The sequence below is a fragment of the Acromyrmex echinatior genome, chromosome 8, assembly GCF_024713525.1.
Source record: "Acromyrmex echinatior isolate Ae372 chromosome 8, ASM2471352v2, whole genome shotgun sequence".
NCBI lineage: Eukaryota > Metazoa > Arthropoda > Insecta > Hymenoptera > Formicidae > Acromyrmex > Acromyrmex echinatior.
The window spans coordinates 6,695,508-6,715,480 of NC_141859.1; the positions used below are offsets into that span (position 1 = coordinate 6,695,508).

General features: G+C 33.6%; 2 protein-coding genes and 1 non-coding gene across 8 annotated transcripts in view; 1 reads left to right on the forward strand and 2 right to left on the reverse strand.

Moving 5' to 3' along the window:
- The window catches only part of LOC105144469 (von Hippel-Lindau tumor suppressor homolog), a 54,450-nt gene extending 39,075 nt beyond the window's left edge, over window positions 1–15,375 (reverse strand). For both annotated transcript variants that reach the window (XM_011053386.2, XM_011053385.2), the window contains exon 1: window positions 15,149–15,375. The gene's annotated coding sequence lies outside the window, so the exon portion shown is untranslated. The remainder of the gene's footprint in view (window positions 1–15,148) is intronic.
- Window positions 12,786–12,879, reverse strand: TRNAY-GUA (transfer RNA tyrosine (anticodon GUA)). Its single transcript has 2 exons — window positions 12,843–12,879; window positions 12,786–12,821 (listed from the first exon to the last, which is right to left on the reverse strand). It is a non-coding gene; the product is annotated as a tRNA-Tyr (tRNA).
- A 2,026-nt stretch (window positions 15,376–17,401) lies between the features above and the next one.
- On the forward strand, window positions 17,402–19,607 carry LOC105144465 (hypothetical protein). 5 transcript variants are annotated; one of them, XM_011053375.2, is made up of 5 exons: window positions 17,402–17,670; window positions 17,822–18,005; window positions 18,089–18,229; window positions 18,534–18,755; window positions 18,816–19,607. In XM_011053375.2, the coding sequence occupies exons 2-5, from the start codon at window positions 17,867–17,869 to the stop codon at window positions 19,493–19,495; spliced, it is 1,182 nt and encodes a 393-aa protein (XP_011051677.1). In that variant the 5' UTR covers window positions 17,402–17,670; window positions 17,822–17,866; the 3' UTR covers window positions 19,496–19,607. The 5 variants fall into 5 exon arrangements, with proteins under 5 accessions (XP_011051677.1, XP_011051678.1, XP_011051676.1 ...); XM_011053376.2 differs by having other exon boundaries at window positions 17,402–17,546; XM_011053374.2 differs by having other exon boundaries at window positions 17,402–18,005.
- The last annotated feature ends 366 nt before the right edge of the window (window positions 19,608–19,973 follow it).

Consider the following 19,973-nt stretch of genomic DNA (forward strand, 5'->3'; position numbering starts at 1 on the left):
ATAGTAAATATTTTATAATAAAAATATTAAGCATTTTGTATCTACAAATAATTCGTATTTCATCTTTAAAATTGTTTGCAATTATTTATTTTGAAAATATATTTTATATATTGAATAAATATATGGCTCACATCAGACAAATTATTAGATTTTTAATTATAATCATTACTGTATATCGGACTATTTCAAATTTCTCGCTTATCTTATTTTAAACGAACATTTTATCAATTTAGAATCTATTTTTTTATCATAATTACGTACGTTAGCGCGTCAATGATTTTATGATCATTCAAGAAATATTGTTTTTCCGAAAAAGGTACAATATCCCTATACAAACAATTTCCCGACAAATTCAAAATCAAGAATGCGACGAAATTCAAATGATGTTACAATCATTTTTGGTTAATTAAGCGGTCAAGGAACTCGGATACATGATGTGGAATGCAGTTATCGGGAAGTTCAATATTGGCTTCCGACAGTGAGGTGAATATTCAATGGAGACGAATGTCGGCGCGAACGAAGCTGGTGAGAGAACTTCTGAAGTCGGTTTGCTGGGATGGTACAATGTTCGTCTGATTGTCAATTTGTATTCGAGAACTGTCACGCCGTCATCTCGATACTCGTTATCAGCAACCAATGTTCTTATGTAATATTCTTGCGTAATATCTGTTCTCGTGTATATATTAAAATCATGAGAGATTTTCATCGGAAAAATGCAATTTCTGCATTTTTCTCAGCTTTCCATATCTTTGGCTCTGTCAACATGCATTATTTGATGATATTATTACAGCTGACATAACTTAAAACAAAAATATCAATTCATTTCATCGGTAACGTCAGAAACTACAAAGCTATAAAATTCTGTTTATCTTAAAACAATCTTGTGACAATAGCAATATGTTGTTACAAATGACTTCATTGTCATACAAATTAGCATTCATGTCTAATCGAGAAATCATTCGACTTCGAACTTTATTCGAAAATCTTGTTCGAAATTTTATTAAATTTTATAAATCTTTACAATTGGACATCACGTTAAAGTAATGCTTGTCTTATTGCGGAAGCCACGCCATGTCGCGTAAAATGATAATGAAAGCGAATACAAGAGACCACACCGCGTGTGGAAACTGAACGACGACGGTTACGACTATCAGGAGAACGCTTCGATATTGGCTGCTATCCCATTTCGATCCGAATATCCACTAGAGACGAGTGTCCGCACGAATAGGAGGTGGACGAAGGGGATAGATATTAGAATAGGAGAACAGGAAAAGAGAATGAGAGAGAGAGAGAGAGAGAGAGAGAGAGAGAGAGAGGATTTATCGAGATCTGGTTTATTAGCCATTAGGAAAGGACCACCTCACGGAATATTGTCTCGGAACCACCGCATATCGGCACGAGTGCCGATTGCAGTCGTGCGATACTGCAAGCTGCAACCTGCTGCAGCCTGTGTCCGAAGGGCGGAAAATTGAAATTGAGCCTCCATTGCATCGCCGCACAACACGGTCGAATATATTCGCAACATCAGCAAATTCATCGTCTCTTATACCCGACGAAATGTTTTATTTCGTATAATTCATTTGCGACAAAATAATTCTTTATCCCACCAATATCGCAAAATTTTATATACTTCAAATATTTCTTTACAAATTTTGCTTGTATGCATGTGTATGTATCAGATCTATCTCGAATGAGTCGAAGAAATAAAGAAAAAGATATATCATTATTATCGATATTTCAACTCAAATTATTTTTTTATGAAAAATTTTTGTTTCATTAAAAAATGTCTTCAAAATATTTGAAGAGATTTTATCCGGTAAAAGATTTTATCCTAAGCACGTATTTTAATCAAGTAGCTATATAATCTTATACATCTTTTTTAATCTAAAAACAATAAGAGTGAAGTCTAAAGAACCATACAAATTTCTAAGAAAAGCTACTTTTAGCAACTGAAACCACACGAACACGTAGATATCTGCAGACGTGGATTAAGCCTTTAAAGCATTTTATTACGCGGACATAAATTCCCTCTCGGAACAGAGCCATTGTTGCAGGAAATGTGTGACGAGGAAGAAACGCTGAAAGTAGAAAAGCAAGAACGACTGCAGAATCAATATTGGTCGCTCCTGATATTTGTTTGGGGATGCGACTGGGAACCGGATTGCGCGTCGAAATCTGGCAACAGAATGAAAAGGACACAATTTCAATCGATTCGGGACAGGGATCCTTTCGTTTAATCGAAAACGTCGCCGTTCTCCGGCCGTGAGGTACCAATATTGAGAAAGTGAGTGGCGAATAACTGCACAACGGGAAAGAAATATCTCAATCGTATTACACATTATATATACATTTATATGATAAAGTACCTAGACATAAGATATTCTTTTCATGAGCCAGACACTCTGGAATGTCTACATTCGTATCTACAGTGGCGGTCATAAATTTTGTACAAGCAAATTGCCATGTGACCACGCATACAATGAGAAATAATAAATTAGATAGGAATATACGATAAAATTACGTGTTAAATACGGAGAAATATGTTTGGTTGAATTAACTGGAATTCTAATGGAAAATGAATGATCTAGAATTCTGATTAAATGTACTAGAATTCTAGTTGATAATATATACTTTCAGAATCTCCTTGGTTAAATCTAGTAATCTAAAATTCTACTCTCTAAAAGTGAATCAGTGTAAGTTATGGTTTCTACAGATTGAATCTGCAGAAAATCATAACTTCTAAAAGTGAATCAGCGAATTATTATTAGTGCAAAATAATAAATATTCGAAATTATGATTACAATTATAAGTGTAGCACTAAAGTCAATAATAATTCACTAATTCACTTTTAGAGAGTAGTAGATTTAACCAAAAATCTAGCAGATATAACCAGAGTTCGTTCATTTTTCATTAAAATATTTTACTCCATGAAGAAATAAAATAAAATATAAATTTTTAAAAAAAGGTAGAAAAAACTTGGAATATCTAGATATATATTTTAAATCAATTGAGCTGTCGCAGCCTATTATAGCGCAATAAAGATGGGAGACATAGAAATTTACTACTGCTTCTGATTACTAATGAGTTGCTTTATACCCGAATATATCGCTGCAAAAGCATTTCGTCAAAAGCAATTGCAGTGCCAAGTTTGAATGGATATTCATGCTTGTTCCTGCGTGTTGAAAATGAAGGAGCTTTTACATCACCGCTAATGTACCTCGATGTCCTTGCCGAGAAATACACACAATCCGTAACAAAGAAACTGCCAAAGTGGGTTAGTGAAACGAGCGGGGAAACAAGGAGCTACTAGCCGCGCTGAGAATGGGCGGAATTGATAGCGATCTTAATTAAAATTAGGGGGTTACCGGGCCCGACGTCGCGTAACGCTTTCGTGAATCACCCCGTTCGCGTCGTTCCTGATTTGCATAACAGTAAAGATCCCGAGGATCACACTTTATATACCGAGAGATGCGTTATGTGATCGTTATTTTACACGATTTCATTAACGCGATGTCCACCATTCCGATCAACTTCCAGCGCAATTCAACCTGAGATTATTGCACTGTCGCATAATCTTTCGAAAGATTCACTTTCTTCATATTAATTGTAAGCTTCATAAATATCTCATGCATTAAATGCACTTTTGAAGATATTTTTTTAAAGACTGCATCGTCTTTAAATATTAAATATCATCGATTACTTATAGTGGAAAAATAGTGGAATAACTAATTAATTGATTAACTGATAATTGATATCACGATTCAATAATAAAGAATAATTAGATCGTGCTGCATATGAGTTATTAGTATTTTTAAATATGTATTATAATATATTAAAAAATAATTCTTTACTTTTTCATAAATCAGATTAAAATTTATGTACTTAATAATTTTATATACGTTAAACACTTTCATTTAAAGTAATTATCGAAAAATCTAATGAGATTTATTCAATAACTTTCAAAACATTATAATTCATTTTTGCTAGAAAAAAAGAGAGAGAGTTTAATTTATTTATTTTATAATTAGAGAAGGCAAAAAATAGATATTGTGTAAATTATAGGATGATTATCTATTTTTTGTAGGTACAATAAATTAATTTAAAAAAACATAAATTTAATGAATGTTACACGTAATATTTAAAAATTTAGCTAGGTCAAAAAAAAATCTGAAATAATTTTGTTTATTACAATAATTATGTTCAAGCTAGTTGCTAGAACATCAAAATTTTTCGTAGCATTGCTCATCATACTTGAGATTTCCATATAATTATTGTAATGGTTAATTAAAATTATTTTTAGATCTGTATCCAGGTTGTGTTCCAAAATTTACTGCAAGTATTGGAAATCTATAGTTTACGTCACGTGCACTATAGATTTTCAGCATTGGCAGTAAATTTTGGAAGACAGCCTTTATTATATATTTAGATACTTCAGCAAAATCATTCATTTCGTGTAATATATTTATAACAAATCGATTATTTTTCTCTTAGCTTAAATTACAATTATTTATTATTAATTTGCATTTTAATAATTTTACGTTTTCAATTATTGCAACATTTAATATTTCATTGTTTTACGTCTCGATTAAGAATTTCGGGTATATACTCGTAATGAGAGGTAATATCGAGGACAAGTTTAGCGTAAGACGTCTAGGGAATGAATTTATAGCTGTGCTATCGGCACTTCTCCAGCTGCTTTTGATTCGCCGTAATTAGTAAAGTGCTATGGAACGTATTAATACTTCAGTGAACCTCTGAATACTTGGCTCAAGGAGGTTTCTAGATTAACATCTTTTCTATCTATAGATGGTAGCATCGATATGCAGCAACTTTCTTTACGCTTTCTACGTAGTTTCGCATATTTGCCTATTCTTCGACAAGAGAATAGAGTTTTTCCCCAGAGTCATTCAGCACATCAAGCATTCAAGGGTGCAATTTATTTACTTGGATTTTCGCTTCTGTGTGATTTATGTATAATTTTATTCATAATGCCACGGAAAGATGACAAGTCAAAGTTCGTTAAGATCGATCATCAGGTGAAATTTTATCACTAATACTGGCAAATATGTCGCAGCGATGAAAAAAATATTCAATGAGCTGTACGAGACATGTACGCCAACTAAATTATCACGCGAAATTTTTTTCATTAATCATTATTGCAGTAATTCTGTCTATCTTTTTTGAATCCATAGCAAATCTACAAACGAGAAAAATTTCATGAACATGCGAAACGCCTAGCGATTCGGTTATAATACAACATAAAGTATCGAAGTTTTTTTCATGAATTAATTGTTACGCGAAATTCTGCCGCTAATCACTCTCGTTCTGACTGCTCTCTTTTTCCTGCATTTTTTCCAACATTTCAAACTCGCAACTACTCCACCCATTAAAAAAATGTCATTCGAAGTACATGCAATGGTAACCTGTTTACATCAGAATTTCTCTCATGCTTAGATGTAATCGTGACAATGATGTTTCTCACGCTTGATTACCAAATTCCACTTGGAGATATAAAGCGTGAAACTATGTCTACGAATCCAGCAGAGCCGCGTAAACTACTCTTGGCACGTGAACCCGGGAAGAAACGAAGCGTGACCGAGAAGATGCCCTCGCACGTACGCCAATGGAGCTGATATTCCTCTTTGTCTTGCACGATAAAGATGATAATGCCGTCGAGGCTCCGACGTGTCTCGGCTCTAATCTACATGTTATTGGCTAGCTAAGTTGTCACTGAGATGAGTTTAATAACATAACTGTACAAGATGAAAAAGCTATTCTCTCTCCGATCGTGAGTGTGTTTTTTATTTGTATTTTGAAAATAAATATAAAAATATTATCTACTTTGATATATTACGTAAAATTGTTTTAAGCATCGAGCAGAGAAGAAAGTTAGCATTTCAACAAAAATACACTTAACATACATTATTCATTAATTCACTGAAAAACTCAATATTTTACTTTTCCCGTGTATAATTTTTTCATCATTACAATGTGATTATTAAGTATATTCATTTTTATGAAAATTTGCAAATTTTTGAATTAATTAATATTAACAAACTTGTTGTCGCATGAGAAGTACACAATGTTTCATTATCAATTAGCAACTATTACCTACGCTCTGTTTACACATTCGTCGCATGTATAATATCCCGCATTTGCTAACATTATGTTGTGGTATTACATTAAATTAAATTATACATTATGCATCAGCTCCAAAGGCGAAATTGCGGAGAAACAGGCGCGTAGCTCACAGCAAACCCCTCAAGCACCAACAATCATTGTTATTGCAGATCCGCCTTACCTAATGACATGAAAAGCCCTTTGAGACGAGATAATATGTTAATCCGGATAGCAGGTTGTAAGTCGACGTCCGCATCCATCCGCGTTATCCCCCTGTGGCACTTTCAAACATACCTACAGGGCGATTCAACTTTCGCGAATGCAAATTAAGTGTTAACAGTCTACAAAACTAAAAATTGAAAAAATTCCTTTTCATCATAATATCATAGAATTTATAGCTTTGTAACAGCAATCAATGTCGTTTGCTGCGTTTAACTGATTTATATAGAAAGAATAATTTGGCTCAATTATCTAAAAATTTAACTGGATACGGATCTAAAAATAATTTTGTTGAATTATTAAAATAATTATGTTGAATGCTCAAACATAATTAAACAATGTTGCAAAATATTTGACATTTCAGCGACTAACTTAAGCGGTCTACATAATTATTTTAATAGTCTAACAAAATTATTTTCAGATCTATTAAAATTTTTAGATATTTTTAGCAAAATCATCCTTTCCGTGTATATTTTTTAAGTAAAATCGTAGCTTTAAGTTAAATATTACTTTTTTCAAACATTGCACGACCGATCAAACACAAATTATTTTTATCTCTCATTTTTATCCTTCATATATTCTTTGATCTCCTCATCAAGTGTATCTGATTTATACTTGATGATACTTTACCTCATATTTTTTAATGATTAATGAAACGGCAATAGATTAATTCCATTGCCTGACGTAGAAAAATTGAATAATCTTAGAAATGCGAAACGGAACAGATTTTATCGTCTACAATTTTATGCGCTAATTAGAAAAGCAGAATGAAACTTCTCTCAATTCTCAGCGTCTATCGAAAATGATATCGCTCTGTATAACATGCAGGATAATCGGACAGTCGCGATACGAGAGGACCCATGCCTTTCAATGGCGGGAACTAATAACACAACTCACAGAGTTTCGGCGACATACGCGTCTCTTCCCGCACCGTGGGAATTCCCCATTGCGAAACCCGTCGTTAATAATTCATGTAGCCGACGCGACGTTATGTCTAAACTGTGGATCCTCGCGTATAAATGATACCTTTCGGTGACGATCATGTAACCGCGCAATGAGACAAAATCTATCGGAAACCCAATGCAAATGCAACCTAAAGACCCGGCGGCTACAATATATCGAACTGGGAAACTGGGCAGCTTGTGTGTTTCATTGTTCGCTACAATACCTACTCATTCTGATAGTTAATTTTGTACTCGCAGCTCCTACAAGTAACCGTAGATTTCGTATATTTCCGAAGAATTCCCCTTCCCATCTTTCCACAAGAATGTTCGATATTGAGCTACGTCAATATTCCAGCCACTACAAGCAATCATGGCCTTAATTAGATTTCCGAAAATAACACGCAGGCCTCATTAGCGCGTTGCGATCTCACGATATCATGAGTATATACATTAACTCTTTCTCAGACCCGATTTATTAACGGATGAAAAGTTTTTGTTTTTAATCCAATCCAAGAGTATTTTAATAAGTAATTTAGACTAAAAAAGAAATTTTTTTTCAAAACTACCGTTAGAATTGCTAAAAATAATCAGCACGACACATTGCCGCCAAGTGATGTGCTGGTAGCGATAGTTAAAATTGTTTAAAAAATGTTTATAAGGCGAAACAACCTTCGAAAATAATTTATTCGTATAGAACTCGAGCGCAACATGAACTATTGCCAAAAATGCCCAAAATTATCGGGTCGGCACGTTTTCGTGGAATTCGAATATTCTAACCGTGTAAAAATTAATTGTTGGAACTTTGTCCTGAAACATCATTCATAATAATCAATCTAGCTAAAAGAAACGGGAACTTGACAGATGTAATATTCGATGGCATCTGCTACTTTAAAGAAAATTATGCTGGAACGTAAAGTTAATATTTCTTTATTTTTGATTTTTTGATATTAAAAATGCAGAACATTTTGTTATTTTTGAAAGAACAGTAAAACAATGAAAAGTGCTACCGGAACAATCATTATTCTTTAAAAATTAATAAAATGCCATGCTAACTTCACAAACGCCCATTTTTTATGATTTTGCCTACTTTTGATCAGCATCTCATAATCTACAAATGTCACAGTTTCAACCAAAGCCACTTTTTCCATATGATTTCTACGAGAACCCTTCAATCAGGATTACGTCTAAAAAAATTTGATATACATTACAATGTATACAATTGGAAGAAGTAAACACTCGGAATATTAAATATTCAACAATTCAGCTGTTCTTTCTAGAATCGAATATCGTAGACGACATCATTAATGTACACGCGATCGTCCGTCAAACGTTTCCGGCAGGCTGGAATTTCGGTCGCGGCGATTAAATTATTTCGAACGCAGCTTCTCGTCATTTGAATAACAATAAACGACCATCACGCTATGTACCTTTGTGAAAGCACGATATTGGAAGAGAAGCGACCGGACGGGAGTATCGATGTCGCACGCGGTGACGCGCCGGAAGCCGAATGCGCTAATTGAATCGTTTTGTGTGTCGTTCATGCCGACACTGGGCGAATTTAACGGCCGATTACGCACTATGCCACTGAACAGGAACGTAATATCTCGCGCGTGTACACCCACGCAGATCGAATGAGACTGATGGTACCGTTCGTTTTCCACCGCGAACTCGTATATTCGATCTCTTGTCTCATCGCGTCAAAGAAGCGGCAGTCACATGTTTGCGAATCATCCGCATGGATAAATTTAATCTATGACATTTTTTTTTATAAGTATATTCTATTAATTATTCAACGAATATATTAATATATATATATATATATATATATATATATATATATATATATATCGAGCTCAATCGCATTTCCTCCCTCACAAAGAAAATTAATTTTGCTGCAGTTAAAATACACAACTTGAAAATAAACCATATAACACTATGAGTTGGGACTATTGTTATCGCTTTTATTACTATTGTTATTTTTTATACATTTTTTTTTTCATTTATTATTCATTTTATTAATCTTTTATATACGTTCAAAAAGCATCGCTATTGATAATATATTTCGTGATTCAAAGCCAATACAATTTTTAATGTACATACTGTTGTTTTAGTTTGTAATAAAAATTTTTCCAGGTCATAAATCCAATTGATCCGCTTCATATACATCAGCGATAGGAAATAAAATTTCTAATATGCCATTTTTTTCCGCTTGTTACACATCAATATTTTAAACATGTAAAAATTTCATTACCAATTACCAGCCGTCAATCAATGTTCGCCGCATCATAAATATTTAAATGTCGATAATTTTTTCAGCATAGATTATGTCATATCACGGTACGTCGAGCACCGTATTACCATCAATGCAAAACGCGTCACCCATGTAATAATGCACACGAGATATTAGCGGAAATCGGTATAAACTAAATGGTTTCTCTGCACGCTTGTACGCTCTTATGCACGCGAATTATGCGTGTGTCGCCCGCATGGAGCTTTGATGCTACGCACGAACCGCATTATTGTACAAACGTTTAATTTACGACAGGCTGTCGATAAAGGAATATCATTAGATGTAAACTCAAGTTACCCAACCGAATATCGTTAAAATTTAAGTCGTCAAAGTTACCTGTAATATCGATAGCATTCACTCGATGCTATTGATAATCGTGAGCGATTCGTATCTCTGTGAAGTTGGCATATTATCATCAAAATTTAATTAATAGAATTCTGATTCTTCCTCAAAAAGTTCTAAAGTTGCTGATACGTTTTGATGATTAAATATAAAAAAATAACTGAAACTATGCCAATTTCACGTTTTCGTGATACAAAAATTAATAATAAACTTTTTTATTTCAAGTAAGAGTGAAAAAAATGTAATACTTATAATACTTTTGACAGAATTCTAAAGTCTATTCTACAATGTTTTTTGTTTCCTGTTTCTTCCTTTTTCCTATTTTTTATAAAACTTGTCGTTTTGTTTCTTATCCTTTTTTATTTTTGCCGCCCGAGATAAAAGTTTACGAACTTTGAAAGAAACAAGAAACACGTAGCAAGAAATACAATTGTCGATAAATCGATCGCAAAGAACGAAAAAAGCAAGAAACAAGAAACAAAGAGCACACATACATTGTAAAATAGAATATGTTCAAAGAAACTTCTAAAAACATTTTTTTGCTTATAAGAATTTCAAAAATTTCGGTTCACAAAATGAAAATAACACGTATCAGAAACTTTATATAGAATTCTTTGGGAAAGAATCAGAACTGTATTAATTACAACGAAATTTTATCAATGAAATATCAATTTCGCATAGATGTGATTTATTCGTTGTTTGTATTCTACGCATTGAGAAAAATTTCAAATTAAAAATTAACGAATAAGAAAATTCTAATCTTATCAATAAGAATTCTGATTATTTCAACTAGAATTATAAGGGCCTAACTTTCACCAATCTCTGATTAAATTAATCAACGATCACACAACTCGCAGAAGTGCCAACAGCAGTTTAATCTATCAGAACATCTCCTCTCTCTTCCTCTTATGAGACAAACTATGTTTAGTTCTCAGTTAGCGATCGATGATTGAATTAATCATCGATTAGAGTTAATTGGAATTGGTGAAAGAGGATCTAATAAACAGATTCAACCAGAAAATTCTAATTTGTTCAATCAGAATTCTAATTAATCCAAGTAGACTTTTTGTTCAGTGCATCACTTGAGATTATACTATACGCGTAAAAAAATGTTAAGTATTTTTTGAAAATTATCCGCCATGTATATCGAGTGTCTCGGATCAACCAAAATATTTTCACAAGCACTGATCGAATTAATTTTGTTCCATGCATGAATATTGTTTGTGGGCAATCAAATGTCACATCAATTCTGTAAAAATTCGCAGAAATGCCAACTTCACAAACCTTAAATTTGTTCGTGTTATTTAAAAATGTTTGCACTTAACATGAGATAAATATACTTATATACATTGAAAAGATAGAAAATAAAGATGTTTCTCTCTCTCTCTTTCGCTCTCTCTCTCAAAAAGACAAATAACGTTAACAGACTTATTTCTCTATTTTTTCCCACTTTCGCGGTTCATGAAACGAGTTGTATATCTCAAAGCATACATATATGTATATACATCAAAAATTGTTACGGGCCGTGTAAAATACCGCAGTGCTTAAATAAATCGTTTCTCGTCTCTCCGCAATCTATCAGTACGCGTCAGCCGTCGCACCTTCGCGCGCTGGATAATTTATTGCAGTGTGTATCGGACCGCCAACAATATAACCAATCTGATGGTCGGCAGAATGCAGTGGCCGAAGTGCCAATAAATATGGATGGAGTAGTAATAAATTATAGTTGGAAAAGACGATTAGAGCGTACGGCTATAAATTATTGCGGATATATATCGCGAGCGCGCGACTGCGCCTTATGGCCGTCCCATATGTCCGATAATATGGATATTTTTCGGCCTTTAATCCGTTTAATCGCGAATATTCATAGTTTCATCCGTTCGCCATCGTTCGTTTTAAGCTCGTTCGTTCAGATTACGATGCTCTTCGTGCCATCGCGCGATATCGTTATGCTATCGGCAGTCGACAGACACAGAACTACGATAACAACGCGATTTCTCATCTTGCCTAACCAGATTACGATGGCGGGCATACATGTGCATTAATGGACATTTTTACAATGCACACATACACAGAAAAATATCATTCTATTGCTAAGAAAAGTAATTATTTGTTCATTTCAATTTATTTCCTTTTTTTTTAAGTAACGGTTAACTTTAATGAAGAATATTTTCTTAAATATCTTAAATTATTTATTACAAATTGTAAAAAAAAATTCATTGTACATTCAAAACAAGAATTTTTATTTTCTTTTAAAGAACATTACAAAATTAATCGAAGGTGACTTTATATAATTAAACAAATCGTATACTTGTTTTAATTTAATAATCTTATTATTGTAGGATTCAGAATATAATTTAAATAAATTTGATGCTTGGGATTATGATAGGTTTGCGAATAGATGAACTTTTGAAATATTATTATAGAAACACATAATAATTATCACTTGTGTACAGTATGTATTTTTCTTGAGAATTGTAAATTTCACACGTTCTGTTTTTTTTTTGTACTCAAGCTTAATATTGGTCAATCGCATTAATTGTTTCAGTAGAAGAGAAAGCAGGTCAAAGTTCAAAATTTTACGAGCTGTAGAATATGTTTGGCAATATTAATACACAATTGTATAAAAAATATCTTGTTGATATTCCATTGTTTTAATTTTTATCTACTGAATAACGAGTAGCGAGTAACAGATTTTTATTTGTTTATAATCGTCTGTGTATATAAAAAATATTTTAAAAAGCGATTTTTAAAACGTGTTCTCAATTTCCTTTTTTAACAAAAATATGTTAGTGACATATATGATTCTAATTCATGGAGAGAAGCTCGATAAAATGAAAGCAAAGAAATCGCAGTCGAGAAAAAAAAATTCCTTCGAGCCGGATTCGAACCAGCGACCTATGGATGTCTCTTTACCTCTACTCACACTACAGTCCACCGCTCTACCAACTGAGCTATCGAAGGCTATGTGAATGATTTGTAATTTAACCTTCAGAAAGAAGCGTTACGTTCTGAACATAAAAAACTGAATTTAAAAAATAAGGAATTAAACATAAAAAAGTTAGAATTAGCTACAAAATGGAGAAGCATTTTTTCCCTTTTTCTCTTGGGGAAAATAACAAATTAAATATGAATACGTGACTTCTCTTTATTTGGAAGCTAATTCCTTATTCCTAATTCCCGATATGTTGAATCTTTATCCCTTATTTAGTCAATTGTTCCTCGATCTTTTCTTGCTACAAGGAATCTTGATGTATACCCGTTATATACGAAAGGTGATCTAATATGAAAGTGACACCATCGCTACGACATGCACATATTTGTATACGATCGAACGCCAAGTTCTTACAGAGTGATCACACCACTGCGTTGAAGTAACATGTGCAACCTTCACGAAACGTGTATTTATTTTCTTACACACACGCAAGCATCGTCGATCATGCATGCGCTGACGTAAACGGCTATAATATATTATACGACGCGCCTCGCGATAAAAAAAATCTCCCCCCAAGCGAGGATCCCGTCATATCGGAGTCGACGGAATTGTGAAACGCGATCGATCTCGCGGCGACTCGAAGCTGACCGTCCACTTCATGACATCACGTCAACTGCGTTCAGCAACTTCATCCGAGTGCATCTGCGTATCATTTTATCCTTGTCGTTCACAAATACGTTAAACGAGAGGTCTATCTGTTTTCTGTAGCTGAACTGTAAAAAAACAGATCTTTTGTAGTGTACACTTTTGGAATTTAAAGTGCTATAGATAGATACACATTTGTGCTATTCGCTGAAAACGAGAAAATTCTAGTCTAGTACGAGAATAAAAAACAGGTCTAAGGTTAAAATGATACACATGTGCACCTATATTCTATTCAACACGAGATTTTTGCCTTCACGTAGAGATCCTCAAATAAGAGATTGGACCGTTTAGACAACTTCTGATTGGTTCTCCATATTGTTCAGGACCTGCTTAAGATAGAATGAGGTGCATGGATATTTCATTCTATCTTATGCATAATCTATCTCATTCTACTTTAAACAGATCCCGAAAAATATGATGGACCAAATGTATGACGTTCATTCTCGTATTTGAGAATTTCTAACTTTGTGCACACATATAGAAGGCATAGCGCGCAAAGTGGGATAAAAATCAAAATTATTTTACTCGTTGAATTTTCTAAGTCTAGGTCTGAGTGTGTTGTATTTACGTATACAATACAAGATACGTCTTCATTTTAAACCTGTCGTTGAACAGTATGTAAGTTTCTGCACACAGAAAAATATCAATCTATTACTAAGAAAAGTAATTACTCAATTTACTTTATTATCTTTAATAAAAAATATTTTCTTTTGATAATAACTTTAAAATATATTTATTACAAGTTATAGAAAAACTCATAATGTACAACAAACAAGAATTAATTTTTTTAAGAATCTTTAATAAAATATACTTTCTTGGTAATAACTTTAAGATATATTTATTACAAGTTAGAAAAACTCATAATGTACTCCAAACAAGAATTAATTTTTTCAAGAACATTATAAAATTGATGAAAGAAATGACTTTATATAATAAGCAAATTGAATTTATTTCATTTACGAATCTTAGTTGAAGTATTAACTCTTTGCAGTGGGCGTACTTTTCACTAGAGATAAAATTTTATCGCATTATGAAGGCGTATCATATTATGTATCCTAGAAGAAATATATGATTCTCCATCCAATGACTACTTGTGTTGATAGTGCAATAAAGACTTTGAAATTCGTCCAGATCAAACATAGTCATTGTCTCACTCGCCACTCAAGTTGCTGCATCAAACCAAGTAGAGACTGAGGGTCGCCATTCGAATGCAAAGAGTTAAATTCATTCACAATATATTTTGAATAGACTTAATGCTTGTGATGAATTTATAGATAGTTTTACGGAACTTATGAACTTTTGAAATACTTGAAACAATTAATAATTATTTACGTACAGCATATATTTTTTTGTATGTGAACGTGCCCAAGTTGTAAAATTCACGAACACGTTTCCAGCTGATGCAAGCAGGTAAAGTTAGGTAACAAATACGAGACCGCACGCTCGACCATTAAAGGAGTGAACGCTACAATACGTGACAGTCCTCGCCGCGAGCCGCTCCAGGAGTCCGCCACAACGGCGAGAAGAACAATCGGTATCGCGACGACCGCGACGTGCGATAAAGCCATAAATCTAGAGAAAGCAACGACTCACCGAAGACGCCCAGCGTCGTCCGCCTTCCCGGGCTGCTCGTCACCGCACACGCCGGACACCCTCCGAGCTGAGTCGTCACGTTGCGTCACCGTCGTCAAACGCCTTCCACCTCGCTGCACCCTTACGTCCACACATATCACGCGTCACGCCGAAACCCTTGGACGCGCACAACAAAGTCCGCGACCATCCACGACACACACGCAAGATGGTGGACAAGTGGAGGTCACGTGGCCCGCCGGCGTAACTGTCATGGCGAGAAAGATACTCGCCGCGACATCTGTCGGCTACCGTTCGAGTTAGTCATATTCGTAACTTGGCACGAAGTTCACTTGAGAAACTTTCGCACATTCGCGTCACCGAACTGTATTAATTATGATAAATTACATCCGTAGGCGAATGTTTTCGTTATAGATGAAATTGATGTACTTCTAAGATTTCAATATTGAAAGAGTTTTTAGGTCAAATAGTTTTAATGCTTGTGAAGTACAATTCTCAAGATCGGAAACACTTTCATATTATTGAAAATGTGTAATCCTGATTAAAATCACATGAATATCGAGCGAATCTTGCTATTTTTCAAAGAAAATAACGGCCGAGAGAATTTCAATTCCGAATCGCGACAGAGATCTTTTCGAATTTGTTACGATCGCACGGAGCTCACTTGAGAAACTGTCGCACATTCACGCCACTGAACTGTATTATTCATGATAAACTGCATCCGGGATTAAATTTTCTATTATAAACGAAATAAATACGCGTTTGGAGTCACGATATCATAGGAATTTTCATCAAACAAGCTTAAAGTTTAAAAAATCCGTTACTAATTTCGATTCGATTCCGAGTCACGCAGAAAGGCGGTTTATCGGTACGGAAATCGCGATATAAATACACAATAATGATCGTATGCAACGTTCAATATGACGCACAACAATTCCACGCACACAGGATTCACTTTAAATCGGTAACAATCGCGAAAAATACGGAGCGACTCGAATGCGCTGTCACGGTCCGCCATGACGCATAATGAACTACTTGACTCGCTTGCCTCGAAAATTTAAAATTATCGAAGTGGCGCCAACAGCGGACCAATCACAGCGCGACAATTTGATGTTTTCACAACAGCTGTACACTTCGTGTATGTACTTATGCCCATTTCCACTAATATTAGGTCATCTAAAAAGTATCCGCGGTTTTTTGTCACTAGATGTGTGTTGATGGTCATATATCTAGTAACAAAGTACCGCGGATACTTTTTAGATGACCCAATATAAGGTCTCTGTGGCTGAACTAGTGTACACTTTTAGAACTTAAAGTGAGATAGATGTACGTTTCCCAAACAACAAGTCATTATGATATTAAAATGATGTCAAAATGACTTCAAAATGATCATTAAAAGTCATTTTTCAATCATTTTCGATTCATTTTAATGTCATTTTGACGTTATTATGGCTTGCTATTCTGCTTGGGTTCATATTTGTTTAAAGCGAGAAAGAGAGTTCTAGAACAATCTAGTGCAGGAGTAGAAAACAGATTAATAGATTAATTTTAATCTCAGTTCAACTTACTCTTGGTTTTTTTCTACTTTTAAAAATTAAAAAAAGATAAAGAATAAGTTGAACACATTGATGGAAACGAGTTAAATTTTATGCATGATGTATCATTTTATCTTTGTTGTTCATTAATGTAAAATAAGAATAAAATAAACACAATTTGAGATAATAGAAATATCTGTAAAGAAGAAAAAACAAAGATGTGTTGTAAAAAATTGTTACAAAAAGTATAGCTAAATGTAACTATGCTATATAGAATAGATATATATATATATATATATATATATATATATATATATATATATATATATATATCTATTCTACCAATGTACAGTATAACTTTAATCCTTACTTTCTTTTTCCAGTTCTAAAAATTAGAAAAAGATAAAAGAGTGAGTAAAATTGAGATTACAGTTAATGAAAGGGACATTATAATAAGGCAAAATTAAGAACGACCAAGGAATACGAATCTAATACTTTTAAATATATTAGTGTTTATTGCCAAATATTCTCAAATTTTGAAAAAACTTAATATTATGATATGAATAATGAATGTCACACGCACAGAATTTTGCATTTTTATGATTTGTTTTATTAATATTGTAATTAGAATTCGGATTAAAGTTTTGCAATTTAATCCTGCAATTTCTCTTGTTTTTGCGCGTTTTTCTTCAATTGTTGGTTCTCGCTTTAGCCACGTATCTTGAGAGGTCGTTAGTGCACGAGATTGCCTTTGAGATTTCTTTCTGAATCTGAGAAGTAAATAATCTCGTTAAAATCGACGGTTTCACATCAAATCAAGTCAAGTTGCATCAAGTGGCCAAATCCAGATTCCTCAGGGACAGCAGGTGACAATCTACCACACAATACCTTGTGCGTGACGAAATACACATCCTATGATGATCTCGTCGTGCCGTTGTGCTACGAGCACGTCCTCTTTGAAATTCATCTACGTCGAGTCAACTCTAACCGGTACAGAGAAACGCCTACGACGTTTTCGCGATCACAAACACTCGGATCCTTCAGCACTAATTGTCCCTCGACAGAACGTGACTTAACCTTTACGCTCGCTTATCTCTTTTTACTGTTTTCGATAACGCTGTGACGTTTCGCGACACACCAGGCTCGAAATACGAATCCACTAATTGTGAAAGATGTGACGCGCAGAATGGAGCAAGATATGAAAGAAACGAATCTACTAGAAGAGCAAACGAAGGTAGAAGAATGGTTGACAGAGAAGAATATAGATGAACAGCAGGAAATTCAACACTCGATTATATTCTACAAGCATGGTGCTAACAACATGGGTAAACTCAAATTCGTTCATATATTCGTTCATCTCCAAATTCTGATCAGATACTTATCATCACTTTCTCTTGTTAATATTTAGCAGAAATGTCAGTAGAAAATTCAAACAAATTACAAATGAATGCAGCATGGTTAAAAGGCATCGCTACTGGGGATACAAATCTTACATCCCGATTCATCCTGCATTCTGAAGCTGGACTTGTAGAAACTTATCTGTTAATAAGTACATTTTTACTGTATTTTTTCCAGATAAGTCTTGCAACAAAAGATTATATAAAATTATCAATAACTTAAAGTTATTACAGAGATTGATACTTAAGGCTATACTTCGATCAAACACTAATTTATTTAACTCAACAGGCAGAACTGCTTAAGACAAAATCTGTAACACGTAATTAATTCTTAATCTTTTTTCATTACTTTAATCTATTAATAGAATAGTGCTGATGCTGATTGTGTTAATTGGAGTTTGATCGTTCTTTATTCCAGTTCCTATTAGATTTTATTGCAATTGCATGTTATTACAGGAGATACACTGAATTTACAAACAATAGATGAGTCACAAGAGCCACTGTCAGTTAGTAATAAGAATTTCGCAGAAAGTTCAGTTAAATTTAAACAGAGAAAGAATACAAAACCATTGAAGGAACATAAAGAATCTATGAAACGTATAAAGCAACCTGAAAACTGGAAAGTAAACTTAAAAAAAAATGCTAGATTAAAGGGGGAAGAATACATTGGGGTTGGAGGTAAATACACAGATGATAAACAGATTAATAGACAAAAAATTAACAGTTTGCGTTTTTCAGGCAAAATAGTACCAGCTAAAAAGATGGGACATCCTTGTGTTTGTCGCATGCATTGTGCGGAAAAGATAGACGAGAAGGAACGCGAGGAATTGCACAAGTCTTTTTGGAGAATCTATACATGGCAACAGCGAAAGCAATATATCGCCAAATCTGTCAAAGAATCTCCGAAACAACGTACTCGATTGCGCAACAATGTTCAGCCAGAGCGTTCTTCGAGATGCCGGCAGGTGACCTTCACGTACTCTCTCTTATTGAAGGGTGAATTCATCACTGTGTGCAAATCAATGTTTCTTAGTACGTTTGCAATATCTGAAAAGTTCGTGCGACATGTGATGGAGAAGAAACGAATGTCACCAAGTGGTATCATCGAACCGGATCAAAGAGGTAGGCACATGCCAAAAACTAAAAAAAGTGAGGACATAAAAGAGCGAGTGCGCGAACATATTAGATCCTTTCCATCCGAGAAATCGACAGATCCTAAGGATCATAGTGATAGATGTTATTTGGACGCAAATCTAAACATAGCCACAATGCATAAATCCTATGTGTCAAAGTGCAAACAGACAGGTGTACCTGAAAGTGATATAGTGAAGGAAAGTTATTACAGAGAAATGTTTAAGACAGAATTCAATCTTGGTTTTAAACGCGTGCAAGCAAAAGAAATTGATGTCAAACGTTAGTTGAGATAAAGAATGCAAGAAATTTGTTGAATAGAATTAGAAAAATTTCTCATTGGTGCCTAATGATTACAAACATTAAAATTAAAAAATATTAAATGACAATAACAAAAAAGCTTTTTAACATTTATTTATTTAATCCTTTATGTAATATATACAATCAAATATTAACAAATATATCAAAATTAATTAAATACACAATTAAAAATTAGCTTGAATAGAATAAAGATATATATATATATATATATATATATATATATTCGTACAAATTTTAATAGGAATATATAAAATTTCCTTTTATATATTTTCTCAATAATTTTTAAGTGTCAATCTTGTTTAGACATTTTAATCACTTATAATATTTTTACAATTATTAAAAAAAATTATACTTTTATAAATTGTTTTTGTAAGAATATAATATAATTTTTATTCTATATTAATTACAGTCTAAATGGTTTATATTATATTATAAAAATAGTCA